The sequence below is a fragment of the Coloeus monedula genome (genome assembly GCF_965178545.1).
Source record: "Coloeus monedula genome assembly, chromosome: 1".
Classification (NCBI taxonomy): Eukaryota; Metazoa; Chordata; class Aves; order Passeriformes; family Corvidae; genus Coloeus; species Coloeus monedula.
The window spans coordinates 5,236,185-5,263,879 of NC_138781.1; the positions used below are offsets into that span (position 1 = coordinate 5,236,185).

The 27,695-nt window shown below is 41.7% G+C and overlaps 1 protein-coding gene across 1 annotated transcript in view; it reads left to right on the forward strand.

Annotated features, from left to right (window-relative positions):
* LOC309582350 (sodium channel protein type 5 subunit alpha-like) overlaps positions 1-27,695 on the forward strand; it is a gene marked incomplete at both ends in the record, with an annotated part of 170,831 nt that overhangs the window by 116,787 nt on the left and 26,349 nt on the right. The window contains 3 exon segments of the mRNA XM_082297449.1: positions 6,012-6,132; positions 15,280-15,434; positions 19,272-19,445. Of these exon segments, the coding sequence (XP_082153575.1) occupies positions 6,012-6,132; positions 15,280-15,434; positions 19,272-19,445 (450 nt within the window).

Sequence of the window (27,695 nt, forward strand, 5' to 3'; positions counted from 1 at the left end):
AGCTCCTTGAGATTTGAACCCGGGGTGGTTATGTGGGGCAAAATTAGTGAAAGGGAAAGGATGGCACAGTACTCACAGACATCACACCTCTCCCAGTTCTGCTATAAAACTGCTGGCAAGTTTGTGCACAGCAGGAGAAATCCCATGGAGAAATCTTGACAGGACAACAGGAAACAGACCCATGACTGAGCCAGGGCTCCCCTTCTCCAAGCCTGCTGATTCATTTTGTCATATGGGGTGGAATTCACTGAGCTAAATGTAGACACCCGCATCAGAACTTGTCATCTGAGGCCTCTGTGTAGACAATGTAGGCAGGTAAATGTGTCTCATCTCCAACTGAAATCAGCATTTACATTAGGTCAGATCTCATAAAAGTGCCTATTTCTCTCCATTAACTATAAAGGGAGCACTTAGGTTGCACATTTAGGTGAGATAAATTCCACTCACAGGAACCAGAAATCCTCTAGCCATGAAACGTTTCTTTAAAGGGCAGTCCTTGCCAGAGTACTTCTTGGCATATTCATCTTCAGAAAGAAAACATCCTGAATTTACAGGAAGGAGACTCAAATATTTGATATCCTGATCTCAGGAAAAAAAAGTATATATATTTAGCAAAGAAACACAAAACTTTTAAACAATGTAAAGAAGCATTATCACTAGGAGGAATTAGGAGACCATGTCAGGCATTTTTCTCTCAGGGGATTAGGTATCCTTCATGTCCAAATGTCTTTTCGAGACAAATGAACCCTGTGATCCTAACAGAGAGGCCAGAAAACTATGTCCTTCTTTAGTGCTGTAACAAAATGTCATGGTAAGTCAGGAACATTCTAGCCTTGATATATACAGCAACATCGTGATAAAGAAATAATCCCCATTTCCTCCCTCAACTTTCAAATGGTCCTGAGACACAAATGTCACCTCTCTATAGCAGAGTATAATTGTGATTCTATTTGCAGCTGCTTAGAAAGAGGTGGAGGAATATGGCAATAATCCAGGGATGACTTGAAATCAAACGGAAGTTCACATGAGGCTATGAATGCCAACATAAAAGAGCAAAGCCCAAAGGATGCTATTTTTGAAGGCCAGATCTCGTGTGGACATTGCATACTCACGGTCCCCCTTTGCAGGAGTAATCTTTGTGCCGGCACACAAGGACATGCTCGTCATATTTTTGATGAATGTCCCAAGAAGTTGCAACTGGCCAAATAAAGCCAACAACTGCAAGGGAGTAACAAATTTGGTATGCCCAAGAGGCAGGGCTTTCAGTGATTGTCAGTAACAGGAAACAATGGACACGTCCTGAGTAAAATACTGTTGGTGTCAGTAGAGGGTACATTATATGATTAAAAATTCATTCTATATAAATCATGAGAAAGGCACCATAGAAATAAAATCATTGGTGTCACAGGCAAAGACCACTTCAGAGTACAAACTGGTTGCTTTCTCTGCCAAAATGCTGACCCGTAAAATATTTTGTACAACTCTGTGGAATCTGGCTTTAAATGGATCAGGGAACTTAGATTTCTTCATTTACCAGGAGGAATAATTCACTTGCTAAAAAGTATCTCATGTTATACCTCCTTAAATAACAGCCTTTTTCACCTTTTTTTTTTTTTTTTGCCTTTCAAAGTGCCATTTCACTACTGTCTTTTACCAATTATATCCATCAGTCTCTTTGTATGAATTAATATCACTTACTTTAATATACAGTTGCTTGCTTCCTATTGTTGGGGGCTCACCCCTTGAAGTCACACACTATTGTTCTTTCATTTCATTACTTCTTGTAAATTAATATCTCTGTGCCCTTTATCTGACTTTTTTTACCTCTTTCTTTGCAACTCCCTCAATGGTTCCTTTTTGGAGTTCTTTTGCAAAGAAGCAAGTGCAATATTCTAAATACAATTTCTACAGAACTGCAAAAGAAGAAATAATATCTCGTTTTCCAGACATGATGCTTTCATAAGGTTTTCTACATCATTATGTCCCACTGCAAAATCGCATCTCATTTTTTTACTATTACTCCAGGTTTCCAAAATGTCCATTGAAATTTTCCCTTAACTGTCCCATTTGTACTTTTTTGAATCATGTCCCATTTTGCTATATTATCTCCATGTTACCCTCCTCTTTTTCATTCTGCTTCCTCAATTTCAATACTCTCTCCAATTTAATGTTATCAGCTAACATGAGGATTATATCGGTCAGGACCTCTTCTATATCTTTAGTGAAGATAATGCTGACCCTAATCCCTACAGATTTCCTCCTCTGAAGAGAAAGTTTGTGCTATATTTGGGTCCTTAGAATGGCTTTTCTCCTCACAGCAATGGGTGAACCCGAGCCAATTACAATTTATTTTGAAAGTAGGCTTTTCTATAATAGACATCCAACTGTTTTCTTAAGGTTTATATATCATATGTCAATTTGATAGATTAAGGCTGTGATTTTTCAGAGGTGAGGCAGAGAAGAAGGGAGGTAAGAGGGCTAAGCCTTGAGCAAACATCAACTTTCAATGAGATTTCAGCATCTCACTGCTAAAGGCTTTTTGAAAAACGCTTCCAGATCAATTTGTTGCTATTACAGGCACAAGCAGTGGGTGTGAAAGCCCTGTCCGGGTACTTGAAACAGCCACTCCACAACAGACACTTTAAAAACTGCTTTCTGCAACAAGAATTTATGCACAAGGGGAAGATCTCCCAAAGGGGTTTCTGATAGATCCCATTGCCTCTGCCTGGAGCACTTCCTCCACTCACCTTTTCCAAGAAAGAAAGAGGAGATTCTGTATTTGTCCTTTTTGCCTTCTTTTGACCTCTCTTCCCCCTGTTTGTGCAGAGTTCTCTTAGCACAGAGGAGAACCACCTCACTGCCTTTATGTCTATGACATTTCACTCTGAGTAAGCAGTCTCCTTTTCTCCTCTGCGTCTTTATTTAATTTACTTTAATCACGGGCTACAGCAAGTGTTTAGTGATCTGTGATTCCCATGATTATTCCCTTTTCCTTCCCTCTCAGCTCAGTGTTGTATTTACTTATTGCTGCTCTCCTGGGCCGTTTCCAGTTTTCCATGAGCATTCACTATTCATTGCTAATGATGTGTTAACTGGGTGTATTGGATCCCTTTATGCTCTGCAACCTGCCTTGCCTGGATCTGCTGGTTTGTGTATGTATATAGGCTTTCTAGATATTTCCCTACTTACATTTAGTTTAATTCTAACAGGCTCTCCCCCTTGTTATTATTGATCCCCTTGTTGGATTATTTTAAGAAGCGGTCATTTTCTTAGACAACTGAATTTTGATTAGCTATATTCCCCTCATCAGTTGCTCTTGTGTCCCTAACTCTTTTCTTCCCTGAGTTCATGAAAACCTTCTTAATTCCTTTAACCTTTCTGGCAAAGAGTAACCTTTGCTTATTTCCTAGAATCATCCCTAATCTTTCCCTTCTCTGTCATATGTTTGGTTCCTTTTTCTAGTCCCTCTTCAGACCCTCAAACCTTAATCTACTGTTTTCTGAATCCATGTTCGTTGTCTCTTCTTCTTTGAAGGCTTTTCAGAAGAAAACCTGTCTGTTTGCCTTGCATGTTCCCCCCCTCCCTTTGACACTGACAGATTCTAATATTTCCTGGAAACTTCTCCTGATAAATAACTAAATAGTCTATGATAATTTCATTGTATTTTGTTCTGTGAATTTCCTAACCTGTCTCTGCTAAATCCAGCTCTCTAGTTGAAAATGTTATCAAGCTGACATTGCTCTCACAATTTTCTTTGATTTCTGGCTGTTGGTAAGAATTATATCCAACAAAGCTTCTCTTCTCATTGGAACCCCTATTTTCTACATCCTACAGCTGCATATGATTTAGGACTATTTCAGTGATCTCTGTTTTGACATCTTCATAACAGAACAGATAATGACTAAATGCATTCCTTAATGAATAGCATCATAAAGTTCTGACTGTGATAAAACTTGGTATGACTTTTTTTTCCTCCATCATACACTGTTGTGAGTCTGTAGGAAATGGGCTCTATATATGACAGCTGCATTCTGATTATGAATTTTCAGAAGCTTTATCCATCTCCTGGACCTGTTCTGTTCTAGCTGTTCTGACTCTCTTTTTAAAAGGTCTCTTCTCAGTTGTTTGCAGATCTTTTGAGTAGAGCATTAAAAGCCCTAGCCAAGACTATGACCTTCTGGATGCTGCAGCTAATTGCAAACATGTAGCTTCCACCCCCGCTTGCAAGCGCTGCTGGAATGTTCAGTCTTGCCCATTTTACCCCAGGTTCAGCATTTCTCTGAATTCAGCTATAAATTTTGCATTGACTGTGTATACTGGAAAACAGAGGGCCCATTTTCACATTAATAATAAATATATGAAGCTGTGCCTAGCCTCTAACTCCATCACCATCATGCTTATGAAAATAATACTTTATCTGTACGTGCCATCTCTCATATAACTATCTCACAGGTTGTTTAAAAGCGTGGGTAAGTATTATTGTCCTCATTTTTTTAAATGAAGGCAATAGTATTGCAGGATAAAGCACAAAAACTTTTAAGTGGGTACTCAGAGAACAGAGTAAACCAGTTCACAAATAACACAACTCCCCTGCTTGGAGCTATTTGTCATTGCCTTGACCCACAGAAGACACGAGCTTTGGTGTTGCCCACTTACACCAGATAATTCTCTAATACAATCAGAAACAAACTGTGAGCAGGACTGGGAAAATATCAGGTCTTTCTCTTCAGTGGCCAAGCTATTTAGCTGGTAAAATTTACAAGTAAATCAAGTAAAATTTAGTTTTGGATTAACACAAAATTTAAACGCTTTATTTTACCTAGCAAAATAAAATAGGGGAGAAACATTTCCTATTTTCTTCTGAAGAAAGTGTCTTGATTCTGCTAGAAGAAAGCTTAACCTGAAATGAAATTTCTGTTTCATATTTGGGTGACTTATTTAATCATATATCTTATGTCTTCTAACAGTGAGTTCAGCCTTCAAAACAGATTTTGAAAATAATATATTCCCCAGAATTTTTTTTACCCAGATCTTCTTGAGAGTTCCTGCTCTAAATAGATGAGACAACCAATGCTTCAGGGAGTGGAAATCTTCTTGCCCCTTTTTGCAGAGGAGGATCTAAGAAACGCTGAATTTAAACAGTGCACCTAAGATGATGGTGTCAGATATTTCAGGCAAGTGGTAGGGCCCTTGAGACACTTCCAAAAGCCACGTGTCCCTCCTATGTCACCTGGAGATCAGAAAGGTGTGCCAGAAAGGCAAGGGGCCATGTCATGTGGTGAGAACAAGCCAGGCACGGGCTGAGACAGGAGGAAGAGCCCTCTCACATATTTGTACCTGTAGCTTCCTGTGACTGGATGCTGGTGACAGAGATTTCTGCTCCTCCCAGAGGAGAGCTTGTGTCAGCAGGAGCAGAGCATGATCCTGACTGAGCAGGTGCAGATTTCACCCACCAGCTGTGGGTGGGAATGAGGCCCCACAGACAGGAACCCAAGGCAGGTCATCCGATTCATCCTTCAGAATTTCAGGAGATAGGTCCCACTTCTGGTACCCCTCACCCAAAGGTATGAGCCTTCAAGATGTCAAACAGATAAAGTCCATCATTCCAAGGTTCCAGCTACCATTAACCAGAGCAACCTGGTCTAGTGGAAGGTGTCCCTGCCCATGGCAGGGGGGCTGGAACTGGATGATTTTGAAGGTCCCATCCAACGCAAACCCTTCTAGGATTCCATGATTAATATTCAACAGCTGTTCTCTCTTTCTGTGGTTTGCTTCTCTTTTGTTACAAAAAGGAAGTTCTATATGTTAACTTGTTGTTGTTGATGGGTCAGCCCTTGGTCTCAGGGTAGGCAGAGCTGTCACCAAGGAGTGGCACTGTGGGAAGTGCATGCCAATGTCTCTGTTGTGGTGGCTTCAGCTGGGGTGTTGGTCAGTGGAATAAAAACTCAGCTACTTCCTTCAGGGTGACTGATGAATTTGTTTTCTTCATCTTTGCTCTTGTTGACAACAAGCTTGATGAAATCAGTCTTTCTGAAGGCAGCACAGTGGATTTGACAAATCCTGCAGAACTGCTGGAGCAGATCCCCGAGTTTGCTGAGGAGCTGATGGAGCCTGAAGATTGCTTCCCTGAAGGTAAGAGCCTGCATATTTCACTGCAATGCTGAGGTGAAAAACCTTCTTTTCTCTTATTGAACATCACCCCACCTTCTCACCATGTTGCTCTGGCTGCTTGCAGTCGTGTTTTATTGGATGCACTTCATTTCTCAGGTACTATAATGCTCCAAACACACACTCAGAATCCCTTGTTGTCATTAGTCTTTTGATTTCCAAGGTGAGATACTCCAAGAGCATGCTTCAAAATGCTCTGCAGCTTCTAAAGTGTTAGGCTTTTTAAATAATAATTTCTGCCATAAAGAGTTGTTTGTTTGTTTTTTAAATGCTGATTTTTGTCATTTGGCCAATGAAGATTTTTGCCTTCCAATATTTGTGCATGATCAAATTTAGTAGAGGACTGACCAGAACTGAATGTTTTTTGTGGCTTAAATGTATCCAGGCAGTTCATAGAATCTGTCTGGAGAGTTCACAAGTCCCAGGCACTCTCTTCCATTTATTTTAAAGGGTGTCAAGATTAGCACATCCAGTAATCTGGTCAGGGAAATGCTATGTAAAGGGCATTTAACCTAATTATTTTAGATAACAACAGACTGCATTTATATGTCTCCTTTAACACTGAAATTCATCATCATTTTATTAATACTGTAACACCAGCCTGCTCCAAAACACAGGTTTAAAAACCAGCTACATCAGATCTATGTTAAAACAAATATATAAAGTAAATAACATGCTAAGTTATTCTTCTCAGAGTGAGTTCTATTCCAAATATTATCTCAGTCAAATTCTTCATTTTCCTTTAAATCTGGGTTAGGAAAAATAGGGTTAGTTTAATATAAGAATAGTCCTTTGAAAATTCAAGGATTATTATAAACAAAAACGGAGCAGCTCAGATGGGATCAGACAGAGATGATTTGCTGGGTATATGAATGCCCCTGAAGTCAGCAAAAATGTGCATCTCTATATCTGTGAGAAAGATGATTGAATGAGGTAAGGGAGCCCTGCAGGGCTTACAAATGTCCCTAGGACTTAAACATTTTTTTGGCAGCTCTGCTTAAAAGCAGTAGCCAAAAATTAATGCAGTTGACGGAAGAAAGCATGGTGTAACTGTTCAGACCCACGCAATAACATTTAGAAATTAGATCTGGTGTTTTCATTCTTTCACAATGTATTTCTTAATGGGGCTAGTGAGCAGCAATCCCTGTTGTGCCCTGCAAAGTGATTATGTTATAGATGCTTAAACAAGCTGGTGCTGTGAGATCAATGCTGTTCAGACTTCAGTTCACAAATTCTGAAACTGTGGTTGGCCATGACCACCATCCAGTTTTTAAAAGAAATGAGGCAGACATCACACAACACATTCCCAGAGCAGCAGCACCCTGTAATTTGCTCTGTCTTAAAATAACCAGACCTGCCTGAAATTCCACGGTGCAGGACCACAATGGAACCAACCCAGTTTGTCAGGTCTTTTTCAGTGCTATCAGTGGGATGCAGGGTAGCAAGCAGGGCTCCTCTAGATGGATCACTGGAAGTATTTAACCAGCTTTGAAGCCTGCTGATCATTCTGGCAGCAGAGAGATGTAGAAATGAAGGCACTGTGGGCTGAACCCCAAGCTTGCCTTGGGTTACATCCACCCAGGCTCTGGCCCCTGCACCCTTCCTTCCTGAGCACCCCTGTTCCTGCATTTTGTTTTTATTCCTAATCTCTCCTAGTTCCTCACCAGTCCCTGTTCAAGTCGTATTTTTCTCTTCTCCCAGGATGCAGCCAGCTGAGCCTTGAGCTCTAAATGGGAAATGAAGGAATGCCTGCTCTCAGCCCTCAGCCCAGTGCATGGTGTCCAGGGACACCTGCAGGTGCAGGTGACATCCTCCCCAACACATCTACTCTCCTTTCCTGTGCAGCATGTATCCATGCACATTTTCCAGAGTTTACTGTTTAGGCTAAATACGATCACATTGCTCGTGGATTTGGCAAAAATGCACATACTCAACGTGATTATTCGCTCATAAAATTTCAAGTCAAATTGCCATAAACTGAAAGTCCAAATGATTCTTACAGCAACAACATCGACATTAGGTTTAATTTATGCAGGGAAACAAAGTGTTTTCCTGTAATCAACTGCTATTAAATATTTCCAATATTTTTGCCCAAACTTACCATTGCAATTAAACCTCATGCAGCTGTCACTTCAGTCTAGTTAAAAACCAAGTAAGCCAACAAACAACAGTCTAATTAGCTGAGATGACAAGGCTTTAAACTACTAAAATGAAAATATTGGAGAGCATGCACTGGGCAGGTTTATCTAGTGCTGCCTTTACTGGCTTTTTATAAAGAGATACAACAATATTTGGTATATTTGGGAGAATGAAAGTTAATATTTGTGAAAGAAGGAGATTATGTGAAAAGGAAGAGTGAGAGGGGAAGGGTTAATTTCTTACCTTGCTAGCTCACCAGCTATCTAAATCAAACTATGACATTTCTAAACACATCCAGCATAGGTTATGTCCTGAACAAATATGTTCCAGATTCAGGCCCCTTTTTTTCAGATAACAAAGGCAACAAAGATAATGCATGTTCTTGAAATAGTTGCTGAAAGTTTGCTGAGGTCACAGTTTTCCGGGAGTTGGGTGACCCAGATAAGCCATAGGTCGTTCTTCTTGGGGGGACTTGTTAATGTGTTATCATCTCAAAATAGCTTTGATTAGGGTCAACAGGGAACATTCTTGGGTCAGGAAATGTGAAGCCAAGGTAGGGTCACAGCACTGGCAGCTAGCAAGTATTGCTGGGAAAAACCTGATAGAAATGGAGAGACCATTTCTGGTTGCCAGTTGATGGGAAAGAAACATTTATCCAATGCCAGCTATTTGGGTACTTTTTCCTCCAGATGCCTTGCAACACTCCAGTCCTGTTACCTCCATTGGTATGCATTCCCTGAGGCAAAATTTACTCCCTGTTTGGACATTACCTTCTGTGTCTCACAGAAGGTCATCCAAAGAGAGCCCTCGGGCCACAGCAGGCTCCTCTGTCGCAGACCCTAATAGGAGAAAGATTCCACCAAGTCCTTAGGCGTAATTCCCCGGACACAACCCTCTGGCAGAGGTTTCAAGGGAATATCATCAGCGGGTCATGCGAGAATGATCAACCCTGCTCAACGCGCGCTTGGTCGCAACTCGTGACACCAAGGACGCCCAGAAACATCTTCCCATGTGACCATGTATGAGCCATTATCGCTCCTAAAACGCCCAAACATCAGCTGGAAAATGCCATGTTCCCAAGTGAAGTTACTCAGATTAGCGGTGGGACCCATGTCCTGCCCTCCCCGACTGCAGATAGCGGCTGTTCAGAAGCAAAAAAGTGAAGAGAAGAAAAAAATAGACCATTAAACGGAATAAATCTAAACAGTTACAGGGGCTGCCACTAGATGATTTTTAAAGGCTGAGTAAAACCAAGCCAAGCCCAACCAAATGTGCTCATTGGCATCCTAGGAAAAAAATCATGGAACAAACTTAAGTTTTAAAGTATCACTTCCCTGTGGCTGTCATACCTGAGATACTCTGTGCTTTTCCACTGGAACAGTGTGCTGGCATTATGTTGTGTACAATTTTCAGACATCATAAGACTCCTACAGCCCTATTATGCATTCAGAATTAAATTAATACAGGTTGGACAGGACCTCTAGATTTAAAACTCATCCACCCCCTCACTCAAAGCACGGATGACATCAATGGTAGGCCAGGCTGCCCGCTGCCTTTCCTCCAAGGCGTCACACTGCTATTTGTAGTGACCTCCCAGATGATGTGTTTGAAGGAGAGTCGCAGCAGATAAACAAGAAATGTACCCTTGTTAAGCCCTCAGAAGGGTAAAAACACCTGGCAGGCTGAGGCTTTGTCAGATCCCCTCTTGGCAGCACCCAGCTGTAGCACACAAGTAAAATCTCAAATCTCCATATGTGTCTCAGGTACCCAAATGCTGGAGACAGTAAATCTCTCCCACACACTATAAAGCCCAGATGTGCAGTCACAGAATCATGGACTGGTTTGGGTTGCAAGGGACCTTAAAGGTAATCCAGTTCCAACCCCCCTGAGTGAGTTAGCAGCGGGGCCAGAAGATGAGGAAGGGGTTAAACAAGAAGAGTCTGCTGAGATCGTGTTCCCTCGAGCACGGGGAGAGAGTTGGGGTCTTTCAAAGCCTTATGGTCTTACAGACAGGTTTGCTCTCTTTTTTGTGCATGCCCACATAGCCAGACTGGTCATTAGAAACCCAGCATACATGTGCATATATAAAATACATATTAAATCCATGTTACAAATTCCTGCCTGCTTGAGTTTATGCTGAGGAAGCCGTGTTTTGTGGCAAACCAAGCAATGCTGTAACCAGCGCTCAAAGATAAGAAAAACACTGTTTTGTTCTAAAAATGAACGTCCCAATAATTGAGAACTCATGTGTAAAGGCAGGCACAACATTGCTATGGTTTGAACATGAGGTACCATACTTGCTGGACAACAGAATGGAAGAAATTAATTGGCGTTCCTGGTTTATTGAAGAGAACCAGCAGCCAAATCCTTCCAAAGCACAACTAATAATTTTATGAAAATTTGAATATATATATATTGGTGTGAACAAGCAGTGGATTTGTAAATTCTTTACCATAAGCCCAAAATCAGTAGGCTTGGCTGTCAGGCATTGAGGAGGAAGGTTTTTCAGTATAACTACCAAATTTAGAAAGAGATTTTTTTTTTCCCAATGCACTAAGGTAATGCAATCAGGTCTAAGAGCTCCATGATTAGAATGCACCAGGCTAGAAAATGTGAATATGGAACCAAAGGAATATTTATACAGAATGCACTGTATATTCAATTCCTTCTTTTTTTTTCTTTTTTTTTTCTTTTTTTTTTAAGATCTATTTTAATCTTCAGCTTGTGATTGTGCTGTAGGACACCCTAGTGACTGAAGGGACCATTTCCCTTGTTATGAAATACAACCAAAAAGTAAATAATATCATGGTGTATTAATGCATTTGGAAAGGTTTCTTGGTAAATAGGTCTCTGTTTTATGAGAAATGGTATGAAATGTCCAAATGTCAATTGAAAACAGACATTGTTCTTGGACAAGTTGACCACAGATGCAGCTCAGAACAGCTTCACAGATTTACCAGGAAATAATTCAACCCTTTGGGGTGACTTTTTCTGCTGTTCCTTGTTTCAGATGAGCAGTAATCTACCAACCAAAAGACCGTGGTGGAAATGAGTCAATTTGCTCTCAAAAACGATGCAGCCCAATATGAATTACAGTGGCAAAACTAAGCCCTGACAAAATCACAAGGTGGAGAAAGTCTTCTGCACAACCCATTCCCTCCTAGCACTGATTTCAGTGGGATAGCACAAATCTGTTAGACCAGGCAAAATGAGTAACTCTGTCATAAGAATGCCAGAGGTTTTATTCCTGCCTTGACACTTGCTGTGCTAAAAGGTGTTAACGAATGGTCTCCTTCGTGTGGATAAAAGCACCTTCTAAAACAAGAAGCTGGGCTTTGCTGACCACCTGCCTTATTATAGAAACAGCTGGAGTTAGGATTGCTCAGACCCTCACCAGGTCATGCCTTAGATGCATCAAAATGGTTTTGATATTTTGATTTCACAGATATGGGAAAAGATCCCCAACAATGTGTTAGACTACAGACTAAGGTCAGGTAAACTTTTTTGTTGGTTAGGAGAAGTTTCTGACTCAGCATGTAAGCTTTGGTCAAGGTGACCAGAGACATAGGCTACCAAAATCAGAGAGAGTCCAGAAAAGCACAGGCATGAAAGAGTCAGGGAGGAAAATGACAAAATTCAAAATAGAAACAGGTTTCTACTAATTCACTAAAAGACATGTTTGGGGTCAGTTTTCCTTTCTTCTTTCCTTTTTCTTTTCAACTGGTGAATAGTTAAAAGCAGCATTTCATCTGAATTGCAGACAGCATGATTATTCACGGAAATGCCACTTGACATTAGCAATTGTAGCAGAATCTGGTCTAAACATTTCTGAATTGGGCCCAATCAAAAGCATGGGATTTAATAGCACTGTGATTTTGGGCTGACTCATCTGAGAATCTATTTTGGATTTTTCAAGGTATTACTGTCAGTAACTAGGACTCTTTTTTTCAGATTGAAATTGCATTAAAGAAATCAAAGAGCATAAAAAAAATAATGGTGCTACTGGGCTTTCTGTCTTTGAAAATACCTCTCTGGACTTGTAGACTATCAGGTGGAAGCCAGCTGAATCAGTAACACCTGGTTTAACTGTGTTGTATTTCCCATCACAAATGAAATGACTTAGGAACCCACATTGCCTTGCTCATTAGTTTCTAATATGAAGGTGATCCCTAATTTTAGCTGTGCCTGGGCTCAGGTAATCATGTAGGCACCCTGTGTAGTGGAGCTCCTCCAGGGAATGATTCATCCAATTATCTTAGAGTGGGGAAAACCACTTCCTGGGAGATCCTAACCTTTTCCAACAGTATTTACAGAGCATTTATATACTCTGTAGGAGCATGGCAGAGCATATTATGCCTGTTACTGGCTGGGCCTAGGCATTCATCTGAGAGACTAAAAAGCCAAGTAACCATCTAGGAAGAAACTTGTGAGAAAGGAGTGAAAAGTTTCTGTATAAATGTTTTAAGTAAGAAAAAAAGTTGATTTTTTTTCCAAATTGAAATTGGTTTTGGGAAGGAGATAGATGCAAGGACAGTTAATTCTACTGCAAGCAGTGGCTACTTCCAGTACAAAGGGGATTTCTGTTTAACACAAGAAATCCACACTAACAGAGTGAACAACCTTCTCATTAAGCTGTTCATTTGATGAGTGAGGGTTTTGAGCCCAAGCCTTTGGTCTTCCTGATTCAAAGCTGACAATGAGGTGGGCAGTGTCCCTGAATTATAAGCACAGAGTGTGAGCCAGACACCTGAGAGATGGTGATGACCACATGGGGCTGTGGGGTGAGAAGTGTGCAAGAGTTTTCTGGCAGCCCTGCTGAGAGATGCAGCTGGTAGTGCCCTCTGTCATGCTGTGCTGCTGGGATTCTCCTGATGGGCCTCTCTCAGCAGAGAGCCTGCTCTGTGAAGTCTGTTCTGTGTACCTACTTCCTAAAATACACCCAAACCCACATGCAGTGCCAGCTGTGAGCATTGTACTGGTTTTAGCAAAAAGTAGTGACTAATATGTTGTCCTTTTATCGCTTGCCTTGATTCTTTAGTGTTTGGGATTGAAGTGCTTAGAAGGATAATTCTTGCCTTTGCTGAAGTGGTGCCTGACCTACAAAGAGACAGAGAGCTGGTTCTTACATTTCTATCTTCTCCCAGTATTATGCCTTTCTAAAAAAGTTTGGATAATTTAGTGTATTTCAACTGAGCCCAGAATTTCTCTGAGTTCCAGAACACAGTGGTAAACTGGGAGCTGCTGTGGGTCTGTATGATGCAGGCATTTAGAGGACAGGTAGTTATTTGCATCACAGCACTATTACCTTTGCATAAATGGTTTACTGTCCTTTTAGTCCCACACCAAAACCCAGCACAGCCAAGAGCCTACACCTAACCATAATCTCAGAAATGTGAGGGGAAAAGTTCTGGGAGTAGTTCCTCTATGAAAGATCCTACAGTTCTGCTGCTCCACAGCAGGGATCTGGGATAATAAAAACTCACAGAAAATGCCAGGAACACCACAGCAGACTTAGCAGCTCTCTTCCTCCTGGCAGAGCCCGCTGCCAGCACAGCCCCACTTCCAGCTGCTTGGGAATCCCGGCATCCCAGGAGCTGCACTTGATCTCCTTCCATATCACAGGCAGCTCAGGCACCTCAGTTATGCCACCTTGAATTAGCAGCATCTGCTCTCTCTGTAACCTTGGCACTCGCCCTCTTTCCTTCCCAAGCTGCCTTGCCTAAATATTATTTCTGCTTGCAAAAACACTTGATTGCATCACTGTGGTGAGACACCTTCCCTTGTCACTTCTGAGCAGTGGCTGTGTGTTTCAAGATGTGTTGGTGACCTTGGCCACCTTCCAGCTGTAGAAGCAGTTGGCCTTTGGCTTTTCTTCTCATGATGGGACTGATAAACTTCCATAGTTAAGTCTCTTTCTATACAACACATAGAATAAATACAGGGTAAGAAGAAGCTTGCTTTTTCGAAAATAAAATGGTCTCTGAGGGTCATTCTTATCAGCAAATGTGAGGTTTGGGTCAGATTATCTGGCAGAAGACTGACTGGCCAGGACAATTCGTGGCTCCCAGGGTCGTCTCACACCATTTTAAGTTCTTGCCCAGCTCAAGGCAATGCACACGGTGTTTTTGAAGAGGGAGAGATGGATCTATCCGTTACCAATGACATCTTTTTGCTATAACAAATGAGTGTTGCTAAGGAAACTAAAAATGGCCATGGTCTTGCGTATCAGAAATCCTTGTGTGGGCCCCATTACCAGCACAGCACTTAACTATCACACACTATTTGTCACTGAGGTCACAAAGTGCTATGAAGCATCAGTGGGGAACCTGCTATGGAGCAGATATCTAAATTTCTGTGTCATCAAAGGGGATTTAACTGGCTCAGTATAATTCCAAGATTGTTCTAATGCCTTGTTTAAGCTAATGGGAGTCCAAGAGATCAAAATCTGCTCCTGCTTTTGCTGCCTGAGTCTCTTCAGCACATTGGTCCCATCTGCACTGTAGCACCTCCTCTCATCATTTCTCTTTCATCAGATTGCCACTTTCAATCAGTAATTCCAGCGGTATTGTAGTAGCAAGAAAATAACCTTCCTCCATTCAAAAGGATGTGGAAGCTATCACTAATAACCTCCTAGAGTTATTAGTCCTGATCAGAAGTGCTGCCTGAGCTAAGATAACACTTTTTGAATGACCTAGGGCACTGGTGACTCATGGCCGATATATTCCATATCACAAAAATCATTGGGAGAACTCCCTGGGACACAAATGATTTTGAATGGTTTTTAATAGAGGAGTGAGAGAGGGAAGCAGAAAGCAGAGCAGAAGGGATTTATGATAAACAAAAGGGAGGAAAGACACTGCAGCAACGTGTAAGTTTAAGAAATCTTGTTTAGCAGCTTCTTAATGAAGCTTTAAGAATTAAATGGGCTTTTTTTTGGTAATAATTCCTTTTTGTTGTTTTATTTCTTTACAGTCTGTGTGCGATTCTTCCCGTGCTGTTCAGTGGACATCACAAAATTTCCAGGCAAAATTTGGTGGAGGCTGCGAAAGACCTGCTACAGAATCGTGGAGCACAACTGGTTTGAAACGTTCATCATCTTCATGATCCTGCTGAGCAGTGGAGCCCTGGTAAATGTGCCAGCATTCCCTAACTGGTTAAAAGTGGGCATGGGTCTCAGTGTTCCCCAGTTTAGCTGTCTCTAAGATCTTATGAGCTCTCACTGGTCATTTCTCAAAGCAAAGTATGTCTGGGGCTTAAATAGGTCATCAGCTTTTCTGATTTCACCTGCCTTTACCATATGGTGGGGAACCTTCTTCTGCTGTATCGTAAAATTCTGACTTGCACATGTTTTGAAAAGAAAATCCTTGAGGAAGTCTGTGTGAGGAAGTTTGCCAGCATTGCTGCTTCAGCATCCTATAGCTTCTCCTCCATGAGAGTTCCCATCTGGAGACTTGCATTTTGCTCCAGGGGTGGCTTTGTTTTTTCTTTTCTTCTCTTTTTTTTTTTTTTTTAGCACATTCTGTAACCAGCAAATCACAATTATAAAAGACAGAGAGGACACTGAATCAGTGCTACCCATGGAACTACTGGGTGCCTGTATTCCTGTTTTGAATGCACCTTAGGTTAACACTCAGTACCTTCCCTGCATGGGTCCTGTTTGTGTCCAGGTGCACATGTGTGTATGGGCACTGGTTGGTCATTGCCCAGGACTCTGATAGGAGTTCCTCTCCTCCTGAGATCCCACTGCATACTGGGTTCTGCATTATCAGCCCTGAGTTCTTCACAGAGGTGTACTTGTATTTCTCTTTTACATATCAGCAATCCCTGGAATTGGTTAGGATTTCTCCCAGGTTTTTATCCTGATCTAGAGCAGAGCTGTGTATCAAGAGTTCTCCAGGTCTGGTGGTCACTGGTCTTCTCCTTTGTAAGGGAGTAAGACATACACTTATTAAATTTGCAGGCAGTGCCATGTGTGGACAGGTTACCCACATATTTCCAGAGGTCAGGACTGACTTCAGCCAAATGGATGAATCTGCCTTAAGTAGTAAGGCAAACATCATTTTAGGATTATTCCTGCTTCACCTCACCAGGAATAATCAGAAAGGTGTGATGAAGGATGGCTGTAAGGAGCAGATTTACTAGAAAGAGCTGGAGAGGGAGCAGGCAACAAACAGAATGAACTCCATCACAGCCCTACACAAAAGCCCAACATCCCACTGGGCTGTATAAATTATCCTGTTCTTCCACTCCAGTTGGCATCAAGGAGGCCTCAGCTGGAGCACTGGCTTCAGCTCTGGGCACTGCACTTTGGGAAAGACATGGGCTAATTGAAGAAACTCCAGAGAAGAGCAACACAGATTATCAGTGGCCTAAAAAAAAGAGGAAAACACAGAAGTACTGGGTTTATGTAGCTCAGAGAAAGTCTCTGAAGGGAGACAGGAAGGTAGAAATACATAAATATTGATGCAAAAAAGGAAGAAATAGACTGTTCTCCTGGTCCACCAGAGATGGGCTGAAATGTTGCTCAGGGGATTTTATTTTATTATGAGAAGTAAGAGGCTGAATAACTTGGGTAAATAGTAGGCTTCTGAAAATTGTCACAGCTTTGCTGAAATGAATGGACTCTGACAGTTTTTGCACCAGCTTGAGCATCAGAATATTAATTTTTGAACACATTTTAGAGGGGGATTGTCGCTTGCTATAATATGCTTCAGATGAATACACTTCCTTACATATGTAATTAAAAGTGCCTTAGATAACTGAAGACTGCAATATAAAGCTCATTTAATTTAAATTGCATGCATTCATTTAGTTTTTGCTGTTTTCAATTTAGCCAATGCAGTTCTGTATAAGGGCAAATTATCCTGCATTCTCTCACATATCAGCACCGCGCTTCGGTATTTGGACTGGAGATGTTGGAGGCAACACACAACTTTTTTTCTGTTATTCTGGGTTGCTGTCTTCCAAAAACTGAGCTCATCTGGCTGCATCCCTGGGACACACTAAGCTCTTAAGGGAGAAGAGCTGTATATACCTTTAAGCCAATAGATATATGGATGTGGTTAAACCATGAAAATACACCTTTAGCTTATTGCAGAAGATCCAAAAACCTTAAGATTTTAAGCAATAAGCACCCAAACTGGAAGCATACTTTTTAACAGTAATTTTGGATAACACTGCAGGTATCTCACTTAACTCTTTTTTAACACACAAAGCAAAGCAGGAAAAAAAAAAACCCCTTCTTGATGTTTTATATGGCAAAGGTTTCATCTGTTGTCACCATGGAAAAATGCAAATCACCAGAATATTGTCATTTGGGTAGGATCCACAGCTTGTCCAGAAGTACAGAAGTGTCCAGGTAGCAAATTTTTCATCCCCTAATAAGCTGCTTCCTGACTTACAGTGTGCTTTTAGTAGACAAAACACAGTTAGTAGACAGTAAGACAAGTTAGTAGAAAGTAGGGAGAGCAAAGGAACGACAGGAGGAAATCACTTTAAATGGTTTGTTGTTATTTTTGCAGTAATTGCAAAGTACAGCAAGTCATCTGACAAAGTGAGCGAGCCCCTATGAGAAGTGATAAACTCCAATCTGTGCATTGTTTTCAGGCTTTCTCCAACAGCTCTTTCACACCCTTGAAATATCATTTTTGAAGGCAAGATAGGAGACAGAGTTGCAGTGAAAACGTCACCCCAAAGTGTGGGGACAAATGGACAAGCTTTGGCACAGGCTCCCAAAGCTTTCTTGTCAGTTTAATTACTGTTCCCTGGCAGGCAAAAGAGCAGTGTGACTGCCTGAGTGACAAGTACCACACTTCTTGTATCTCCAGGCACTGGGTGTTTGCTAACTTTTTGAAGCTCCTCAGAAAGTAGCTACAGATCTGGAAATATGTAAATGCAGATAATTCAGATGATTAGCACAGACCCTCTCAAACTATGTTTCTTGCTGCCAAGTGCTCTGGGTCACACGATGGGATGAGAGTAATATGTCACAGCTTGGGTTATCCAGGTTACAGGGACTGGGAGCAGCTTGTGTAACGGCAGTGGCAAAAGTAGCTAGGGAAGCAGACTGTAATTTGACTTAGAAGCCCCAAAATGGGCTGTATATGGGCAAACCTGACACTAGGATCCTACCTTTTATTTGATTTATGTTATAAAGTGAAGGCTAAACTATGAGACATCTTTATTTTCTTTCTTTTAGGAGGCACATTGGTTTAGATCTTAAATATTTTAAAGGGGTTATTCAGTTGCCCGTATTTGATACAGATACTGAAACTCTTTTCATAATGCTCTGCATGAGATTAGTTGGAGAGACAGATGAGATGGGGAGATAGATACCTTGACCTTTAAAACATTATTGTTCTACTAAGTGAATAATAATGAGCATTTCTTGAGGCAGAGAGCTGTAGCCACCTGAAATGTGATGGCTGAACAGAAGCCAGGGAACTCCAGTACTCCATAACACAGGCAGGTTAATAACCCAATTTGTCATCATTAGCAATAAGATCTATTTGGCAAAATTCAAGGGTCATATTCTGCCTCCTAAATATAGACATCCTGTGCCCTGGGACATCTGAGGTGCCTGGGTAGCAGTGGCACAACCAACAGGAGCTGAGGCAGGATAAATCTGGGCATTTGGGGGTGGCAGTCTGCTCATGGATTCACACTCCAAATTCAGGGTGCATAAGCTCTTCCTACACTCAAAGGATGTCTAGCCAGTACAGCCAGTAGAAGCTGGAGAGAGATAGCCAAGCCTGTGTCCATTATAGGCAAAAGCTGAACAGATCTCTCTCAGGTTAGGGTCAGTCCTGTTTGTGCCTGAACACTCTTTTTGATTGTAATGTTAAAATATGTCTGAAATCACAGACTGTACATGATAATCTTATCAAATACAGACCTGCAGTGCAACACCCATGCTTTCCAACAGGGCTTAGGAGCAGTTATTAATCAATCCTTTGTACTTCCAGGCCTTTGAAGACATTTACCTTGAAGATCGAAAAAACATAAAAACCATGCTGGAATATGCTGACAAAGTATTCACTTACATCTTTGTTTTGGAAATGCTCCTGAAGTGGGTGGCTTATGGCTTCAAGAAGTATTTCACCAACGCCTGGTGCTGGCTGGACTTCCTTATTGTAGATGTGAGTATCATTTTGGAACTACAACGTTTCTCATGTTGGGTTTTACAGTGGGTGGGAAAGGGCTGTTAAGTTTGGCAGCTTTGCATCTGTGAAATGACAGCTGTCACTCTGATTCTGAGCATCACCCCTAGGCAGAGCTCAAAGGAGATGTGGATATGTAGCTGTGCATCCCCGTGACCCAAAGCAAACGGGAACGCCTTTAGTTGTGACGTAGATGTGTCACCCTGCTAACTTGAGTCACATCCCCTTCCCATCCGCAGGAATTCTCTCTTTCTTTTAGCATTTAACATCTCATTCCACACTCCCAGCTAGCACAAGGTCCAGTTACCTCAGCCTGCTCCACACATGACCTGGGCACAGAAGTTTTCGGCAGATTAGAGGAGCTGTCCTTGGCGGAGCTCCCCGGCGAGGCTGCCAGCAGTGTGTAACAGTATGTTCAGTACTGACTCCCAAATATTTACCAGCACAGGAGTCCAGAAGAAGGTGTGAAAAGTCCTCTTGGCAAAGTGGCTTCACTACTACAAAACATTGCAAAATACTCCAAATCCTTGAAATACCGCCACGCTTTGTTCTCCTAATTTAAGGATAATCCTTAAAAGTCTGAGCAAAAGGAAGCTCGTGTCCCAGGAGAATTGCTGGTACCAGATTTGGCTCCTCCAAAGATTCACTTTGAATTCATGTGGGATCTGCCAAATTTGGGAAAAGTCAGCAACATCACATCCTCCAGATGAAGTCTAACATTTCGTCTCAGTGTATCAACGAGGAGGCAGATATCTCCCTGAGGCCATTTTTTGTTAGCTTGAGGTATTAATGTGGGAGGCTGGCAGAGCATGGCCATGATTATGTAATTTATTAAACTTCAGAGAAATTATTTTTCCCCATTTTACATCTGAACCTTGACTTGAGGGAAGAGCTGCACTTTCTTTGGCCCCAGCCCAGGAGAGCACTTCAATGGGACAATTTACTTTTTTTGAAGTTATGGACATGTTTAAGTGCACTGCTGGATCAGAGCCTTTGGAAGCTTCTCCAGAGCTTTAATAAATTGATTTATGGAAAGGAAATTCTGTACATAAACTGCAGGTCATAAATTCTTCTTTGCATATATGCTTAGAAACCTTTTAAAGGGAAGGCACTCATTTTTCTCAGATTAGCTTCAGCAGAAGAGGAAGGCCTGGTTTAATTATTTAACCACAAAATTGGAATCTACCAGTTCCTAAGTTATAGCACAGCCCTGAAAACTGTTCTTATTGTGATTTAGGTGACATAGCTTTTCTTTTCTGGTTTCTCCATCTGTAAAATGGGACTAAATAGGACTCACCTAAAGCACTGTATGGGCTTCCAGGAATTTGTTATTGGAGTTACTGTTTCAGAGAGCTTCTGAAGACTAGAAGGGCCGGATGAGGGATGAATATTGTCACAGCCATAAGTAGAGGTGTTCCTGATGAATTCACAACAACATGAGTTCATGATGAATTCACTGAGGCAGTTTGGAACTCTGTTGCATCACTAACAGTTTGAAATTAGTTTCACACTTGTAGAACAACATCTCATTAACACCAAACAGAGTTAACCAAAAACTAAGCTAAATTCTGTCCTGCATGTGAAAACCCCTCTTGGAACAGGAGCCACACAAGAATGCAAAGTCCAAATGTGAATTAGCTGAGTGTTTGCCTCTTAATGGTGGAGTTTATAGTGACAGATTGGAGAAGGAGCCACAGATGGCCTGGGAAGGGGGCTTCACCTTTCCCTGTCACACATCCAAGCATGCATGGCATAAAGCAGGGGGGACACAGGCCCCTGGGACTCCTCTCATCCCCAGAAAATAAATCCCAGAGCCTTCCTACTGACCCAGAACGTTTTATTTTCTTAACCCACATTTAAATGTTCCACCCACATTTAAATACTCTTTTTGCAAGCTTCCAGTCCAACCAAAAAGTTGCTCCACCTTTGAGTTGTTCTGGTTATTGACTAACTCTAGGCCATCAGTTGCTCTTTAGGGTTCTCAATGAATAAATCTTTCTCCCCTGCGCTATTCTTTTTTTAAAAATATTTTCCCAGTGCAGATTATGAGAACCTGGTACTATATTTTTAGCAGGTTTAACAGATGCTTTTCTCCTACCCTATTACTAACCCACCCTGCCACTCTGAATTGGCACAGTAATATCCTATAATTTTTCCAGCACACTTTTTATTTCAATTTACATTTTCTTTTTGGTCCTTTGAGAACCAAATCACTGCAACTGAGCTGCAGAAGGGAGTGAATGGGTGAATTAGCTGCTCCAAAAGAAGCAGATGAACCACTTGTCTGATTTTCTCAAATTTATTTGTTTAAAATTATTCACTTAAAAATTCCTGATCTGCAAATTATTCATTAGCAGTTTGGTATCAGCATTCAAAATTCAAGCTGCGATGGTTGATTTTTGATTGGACATGTGAAACCATCTCTCATCTGTGTTTTCTCATTGTACAAATGCAACTCTGAATCTATTTTCTGTTTTGAATAATTCATAAAACCAGCACAAAATTTGCAAGTATTCACTATTTCTAAAAGGGACTTGAACCCAGAGGGGGCCTAAGCATATTGCTGCTGAATTTTTTTTTGTTCTTCTATATATCATGCCTTGTGAGAGACCTTTGACACTGATTTGGGCCACTGGAACAGCAGAGGCTCCATCTGACTGTTGTGAATTATGAAAGGAAAATTCTGTTTTGCAATGCCTAAACATCAAAACACAGAGTAATCCACAAACTGAGAGCTATTTTTGCTGTGTGTAGAATCCCTAAAGGATGATCTCTGGTAATGGGCTTCTCAGCATCTCAGAGAAGTGTGCTAGTGTAGCAGAGAGTGCTTTCACATAACATTGCAATGCAGTAACATCCTGTCAACAACTCTGCTACAGATTTCTTTGGGGCAGAAGAGAAAGGGTTAATCACACCACAAAATGCAGGCTCATTTCAGCTCAGGGCACCTGGGAAAGATGCCTTAGATGTCTGCTGAAAGTTGGATATACTGAACAAACAACTTCAATGTACATCTATACAAGTTACCCTGCAAAAAAGAAGTTTACTGCTAAAAGTAACACCCTTCTACACTGCCAATATCACCTCTCTGTGCTCAGGAACTGCAGTGGTGGGCACTCAATCCATAGCTCTTTTCACATGAGGGAAAGGCAGAGGCTGTAGTATATCTGTGCAGACAGACAGAAGTGTAGACAGACATCAATATCACCATCAGGAATGGTATTTAGGCCCAGTCCTCTTCGCTAGGATGCACGGGCAAATATTTCCACAAAGAACAGATGTTTTCCAAGCATGCATGCAATCAAAACCTCTTTGGACCAAGTAGATTAAACGAGGAGTCTGAACTTGGCCCGGGATGGAGGCAAGTGGCACCCAAAGTGAATGTTTGTGGGAACTGCTCTCCACCAGGCCTGTCCTGCAAAAGCAGACAATTGGGCTTTGAAAGAAGGGGCAGAGAGGCTCCACCAGCTGGGCATGCTGGTGTCGTGTTTGATGTTCCTTTCAATTGTTTCCTCTGACCTATAAATATTATCTTGAGCTTATCTAGTTTGAGCTTCAGCCAATTAATTCTGAGCTGTGTCCCAGTCTCTGCTGACAGCAGATGGATTATTCCATTGCATGGTCAGTTGGGGAAAGGCATAAATGTGGGACTTAGCATCATTCAAAGTCTGGAGGTGTTGCAGTCAACAGCTTCTTCACTTGCTGCTCATGTGCTGAAGGCAGAGGTGAGAGGCTGGAACCCCAGAGAAGCTGTCACAAGAAAGCTCGTGGGAAAGGGGTGTGAAGTCCCAACTAAGAACACTCAGGAAAAAAAGTCCCAACCAAGTTTCATTGCCTGTGGCATTCACAGAGAAATCCTTTTAAACCGGCACTAATGTCATCACTCCACGAAAGTCCATTATCACAAATCTGTCATCTCTACTGCAGCTTTTGTGTTCAATTTAATTGACCAAAAGTTAGTCCCAGTCCAGGCTTGCAAAAACCCAGCCTGATTGTCATGTACTGATTTCAGAGATGAGGTGATACGGGGTTTTCCCCACCAGTTCTTTCTAACATTGTCCTGTCTTTCAAGATTTGCTAAGTGGAGAAAGCTATTTTCTTAAACAATTGCTTTGTTAGTGATGTTGGCAGCCTCCTTCCCCTCCAGACATCTCCAGCAATGGGTGGTCCTTGAACTATGTCCTGCAGCAGGGAGGGGAGGGTATCTCTAATTCTCAGCTTTTGCCCTGGTGCCCCACAAGTTTCTCTCCAGCTGGGTCACCAGGGATGAAAATTGTTCTTTCATCCCTTTTCCATCTCCCCTGCCATGGAGGCAGGAGCTCACAACAGTTTCAGGTAGTAGATCTGTCTGCAAAACAACTCAGGCAAGGCTCAGCAATGGATTTGAAGGCCAGGCATCCCAAACCAGTTATTCAGCAAATCCGCTAGGCAGGATTTTGTAGATGCTTTTATGGAAATGAAATAATATGTATTTTTCACTCTCCTCAGTAACTTTTGTGAGTGGTTCTAACACAGCATGTTTCTGGTGTTTGCCTGGATCTGCTGGGTTTGTAACTAGAGATCTGTATTCCCCACTGAGCAGCTTTCCAGATTTCCTGTTTGCTGCCAAATTTCCTGTTTGCTTGTTTGAGGACTGCTCATGGATGTTTAGGCATCCATCAGTTGCACTATCACTTTCCCTGAACACTTAAACAAAAATAAAGGTATTACATTTTCCCAAATAGTTCCTGGAGAGCACTTGCTCTAAGATTTCTGCTTCAAATACTTCACTGTCAGACAAGTAAAGAAGCAGCTAATAATCCTTGAATCTGAGATGAGCATTTTAAAACAGTCTTTCTATCCCTAGTTAAAATTGAATTGAATTAAATTATGCCCTTGTGTCGGATTGTCTTTAAGTGACAATTAAAAACTTGCTGTGCGAAGTAAATATTGATGGCTTATGATTACTTTAATTGTTCTTTTCCATCTGTGTTCCCTGTTGATTAACAAGGTGATTTCTGTTTGCTGTACCAGTAATTACACAATCTGCTGTAATGAGTCATTCCCAAACAGCATTGAAATCCAATTTGTATTCTTGGGACATTACCCTAAGAGCATGTGAATTTTGTCTAGTTTCTGTTCAGAGCAGCACACAGGAGCAGAATGGCAAAAATACAGCCAAGGTAGATTAAAGATAATATGTCTTGTCACTTGGAGCAGCATCTTAAGAGAGAACTTACTAATGTTCTCTGTGAGTTGTCAAAAGTCCATAGGTACAACAGGGTATTATAACTTCAGAGTTCAGGTTTTGACTAGTTTTTTTCCAGTTCCTCAAAGCAAGTGCAGATGTGGGATTTTTGAAGTTGTCTCAGTGCACATTCTTCTGAGCCTCTCTGATGGCATAAGCCTCCCAGGTAACTAATGGGAGTGAGATTCCCTCTCCAGAAGCCAGGGAGCCTGGTTTTGAAGAGAAAAAAGAAGAAAAAGAAAAAAAGAAGGAAAGATTAAAAAATGCTCTTTTAGTACATATTGGCTAATTCAGGAAAAGTGAAAAGAAAAAAATCTACGTGAACGTGAGATAAGTGGTTTTAATGTGTGTTAGCAGGTCAGCCAAGGCTGTAAATCTCCCTTCTACCACCCCACACTTTATCTCAACACAGCAAAAACATGCAAAAACAACATGCAAAAACATGCAAATGTCTGGTCTTACCTTGGTTTGCACCTCATGTTCCTTACCACATGGATGCTAAAAGGGGAGAGCCCAGGCTTTGCCAAGAGGAAGCACAAGCTGAGTTTCAGACAAGGCACAGCAGGACAAAACATGCTGCACCTGCAAGAAAAGGGGTGGAAAATGTAGGTGAGGAGAAAAGCCCACAGTAAGCCTAGTTCACTATCTGCCTACACCTTGCAAAGTGGTTGGGAGATGACTAATTACTGCAATTGCTGAAGAATTTCAATTACTGAAGCAGATTTTCAACTTTCAAAAGTGCTGTAAAAGACCCATCTCCACTCAGATTTCGCTGAGCTAGATTTACCAAACGTTTTTATTTCTCAAAATTATTTAAATATGGAGCACTTTTCAATGTCCTTTTTTTAGAAGACTATGCTTAAAATGAAAATAATGAATAAAATCCTGGAGTTCTTGCATGCAGCTTGCTTGGCCCTTTCCATCACTGGGAGTGGAGCTGCCAAGTTCCACATACGGGGATGTTCTCCCTTGCATGGAAGAGCTGAGCTGGGAGAGACACACTGATTGTATTTAACAGTCCAGAGCCCCACAAACTCTCCAGGGACAGAGGAGGATGGGGGATTGTCCTACAGTTCCTCTCTCTGGTGACCAGTACCTTTGAACCCCAAACTTGCAGACCAAAAAATCATCGTCCACTACCCTTGTGGCTCCATCCAGGATGGCCAGGAGCAGCTCAAGGGACTGGTTTCAGGAGGAGGGAAAAGGAAGAAGTGAAGGGATAGAGGCAGCCTGCAGAAGGGCAGAGATTCCTTATTAGTGAGGGAGAGATCAAAGGAATTGGGATGAAACTGGAAAGCTGTGCCTTGATGGTGTAGAGGCTTTGTGCAGATCTCCTACTCTGGTATGGCTGGCTTTGGGATGTTTTGTGCTGAGGCAAATGAAGTTTCCTACTTTTGGTATGTACTCCTGCTTGTACCATTATCCTTCCTGGCAAAAGTCAGGGATCCCACAATTCTTCAGAGTCCCTCTCCGTTCTGGCATATTCAATACAATACTATTCAGGATCAATCAGATTCAAGAACCCAACTAAAGTGAGCTGATTTTCAAGCTAAGATTGCCATGTTTCTCAGAAAAATTCGGTATTTTTTCATATTGATTTGGAACATCTGATTAAATAAATGCTTTAGGGAAACAAGCAAATCCAGAACAGCACACAGCACCTTGAGGAGGCAACACAAACAGATTTTTCTGGTTTGGTTTTTTGTTTTCTTACTTTATTGGTTTGGTTCGGTTTGGTTTTTTTGGGGGTTTTGGTTTTCTTTGGGTTTTAGTTTGGTTTGGGGCTTTTGTTTGTTTTTGTTGAGGTTTTTTTGCTTGCTTTTGCTGCTGTTTTCATTATGTCATATCTAAGCAGGGTTGATCCTAATCCTGCCCAAAAAGAAACTTGCCTTTAGCTCAGCACCTCAGCTCCCACCAGCTGGGATGGAAATGCAGCAGAGCTGATGGGGCTGAGCCCCAGGGAAATATTCTGTCAGTAATCATTGTGCACCCCTGGCATGGTAACACTGTCTCCACATAATAATAAATAATCAAGTCCACTCCTGACTACAGCATTCAGCATCAGAATGGTTCCCTGAGATGAAACATGAGGTAGCTTTGGAAATCTTTTTAAGGGGACAATGTCTTTCCTCTCCAGCTGCCCTAAATCCAGGCTGTCTCCACACAGCATCTGGATGAGAAGCAGAACACTGTTGATGATTAAGATGTTACTTTGCTCTAAATCATGACAGAAACACCAGACTTTTCAAGGCATCTGCACCTGCACAGCCACTGTGGAGGGAGCCTTTGGGACTTGGCCAAGCTTTATCTGATCAAGTTACATCATGTGATCCCCAAAATTCACAGGAATCCCTAGCAGGCTGCCCAGGGAAGTGGTCACAGCATCAAGCCTGACAGAGTTTAAACAATGCTCTCAGGCACAAGGTGTGACTTTTGGGGTGTTCTGTGCAGGGCCAGGAGTTGACTCCACGATCTTTGTGCGTCCATTCCAACCCAGCAGATTCTGTGATTCTGTGATCCCTACCCAGTGCTAATAAACAGGATGTCAAGGTGTGGCAAAGGTGCCTGTTTGCAGTAAAAAGGTGAATTGAGACAAGCTGAAAATCCATTCGTAAATGGTGAGGGGGAGAAAACTGCGGATCAATAAGTCAGTTTGCTGCCTCTCTGGATGAAAGCTCACAGTTGACTCGCCCTCAGAAATTAGCTGAGGTTTTAATCCTTGATTCTCAGCCATCTGCCCTGGGAATTGACTGGAGCTGTTAGAAAAGCCTGAGCAGGTGTAGAGGAGGTGACAGATTAAGAGAACAGCAAGACGTAAAGAGGTTCTTCTGGAAACTGCCAGGAAGCAATTAGGATGCAGGAATGATTTATTTAAAAGCATTTAACCCAACAAGAGTGACACATGCTGCTTGCAACAAGGCTGCCCCCTGAAAAGCAAGCATTGCCTTGAAAAGCTTGGACATGAGGATCAGGAGACAAGCTGAGAACATGGAATATTAACA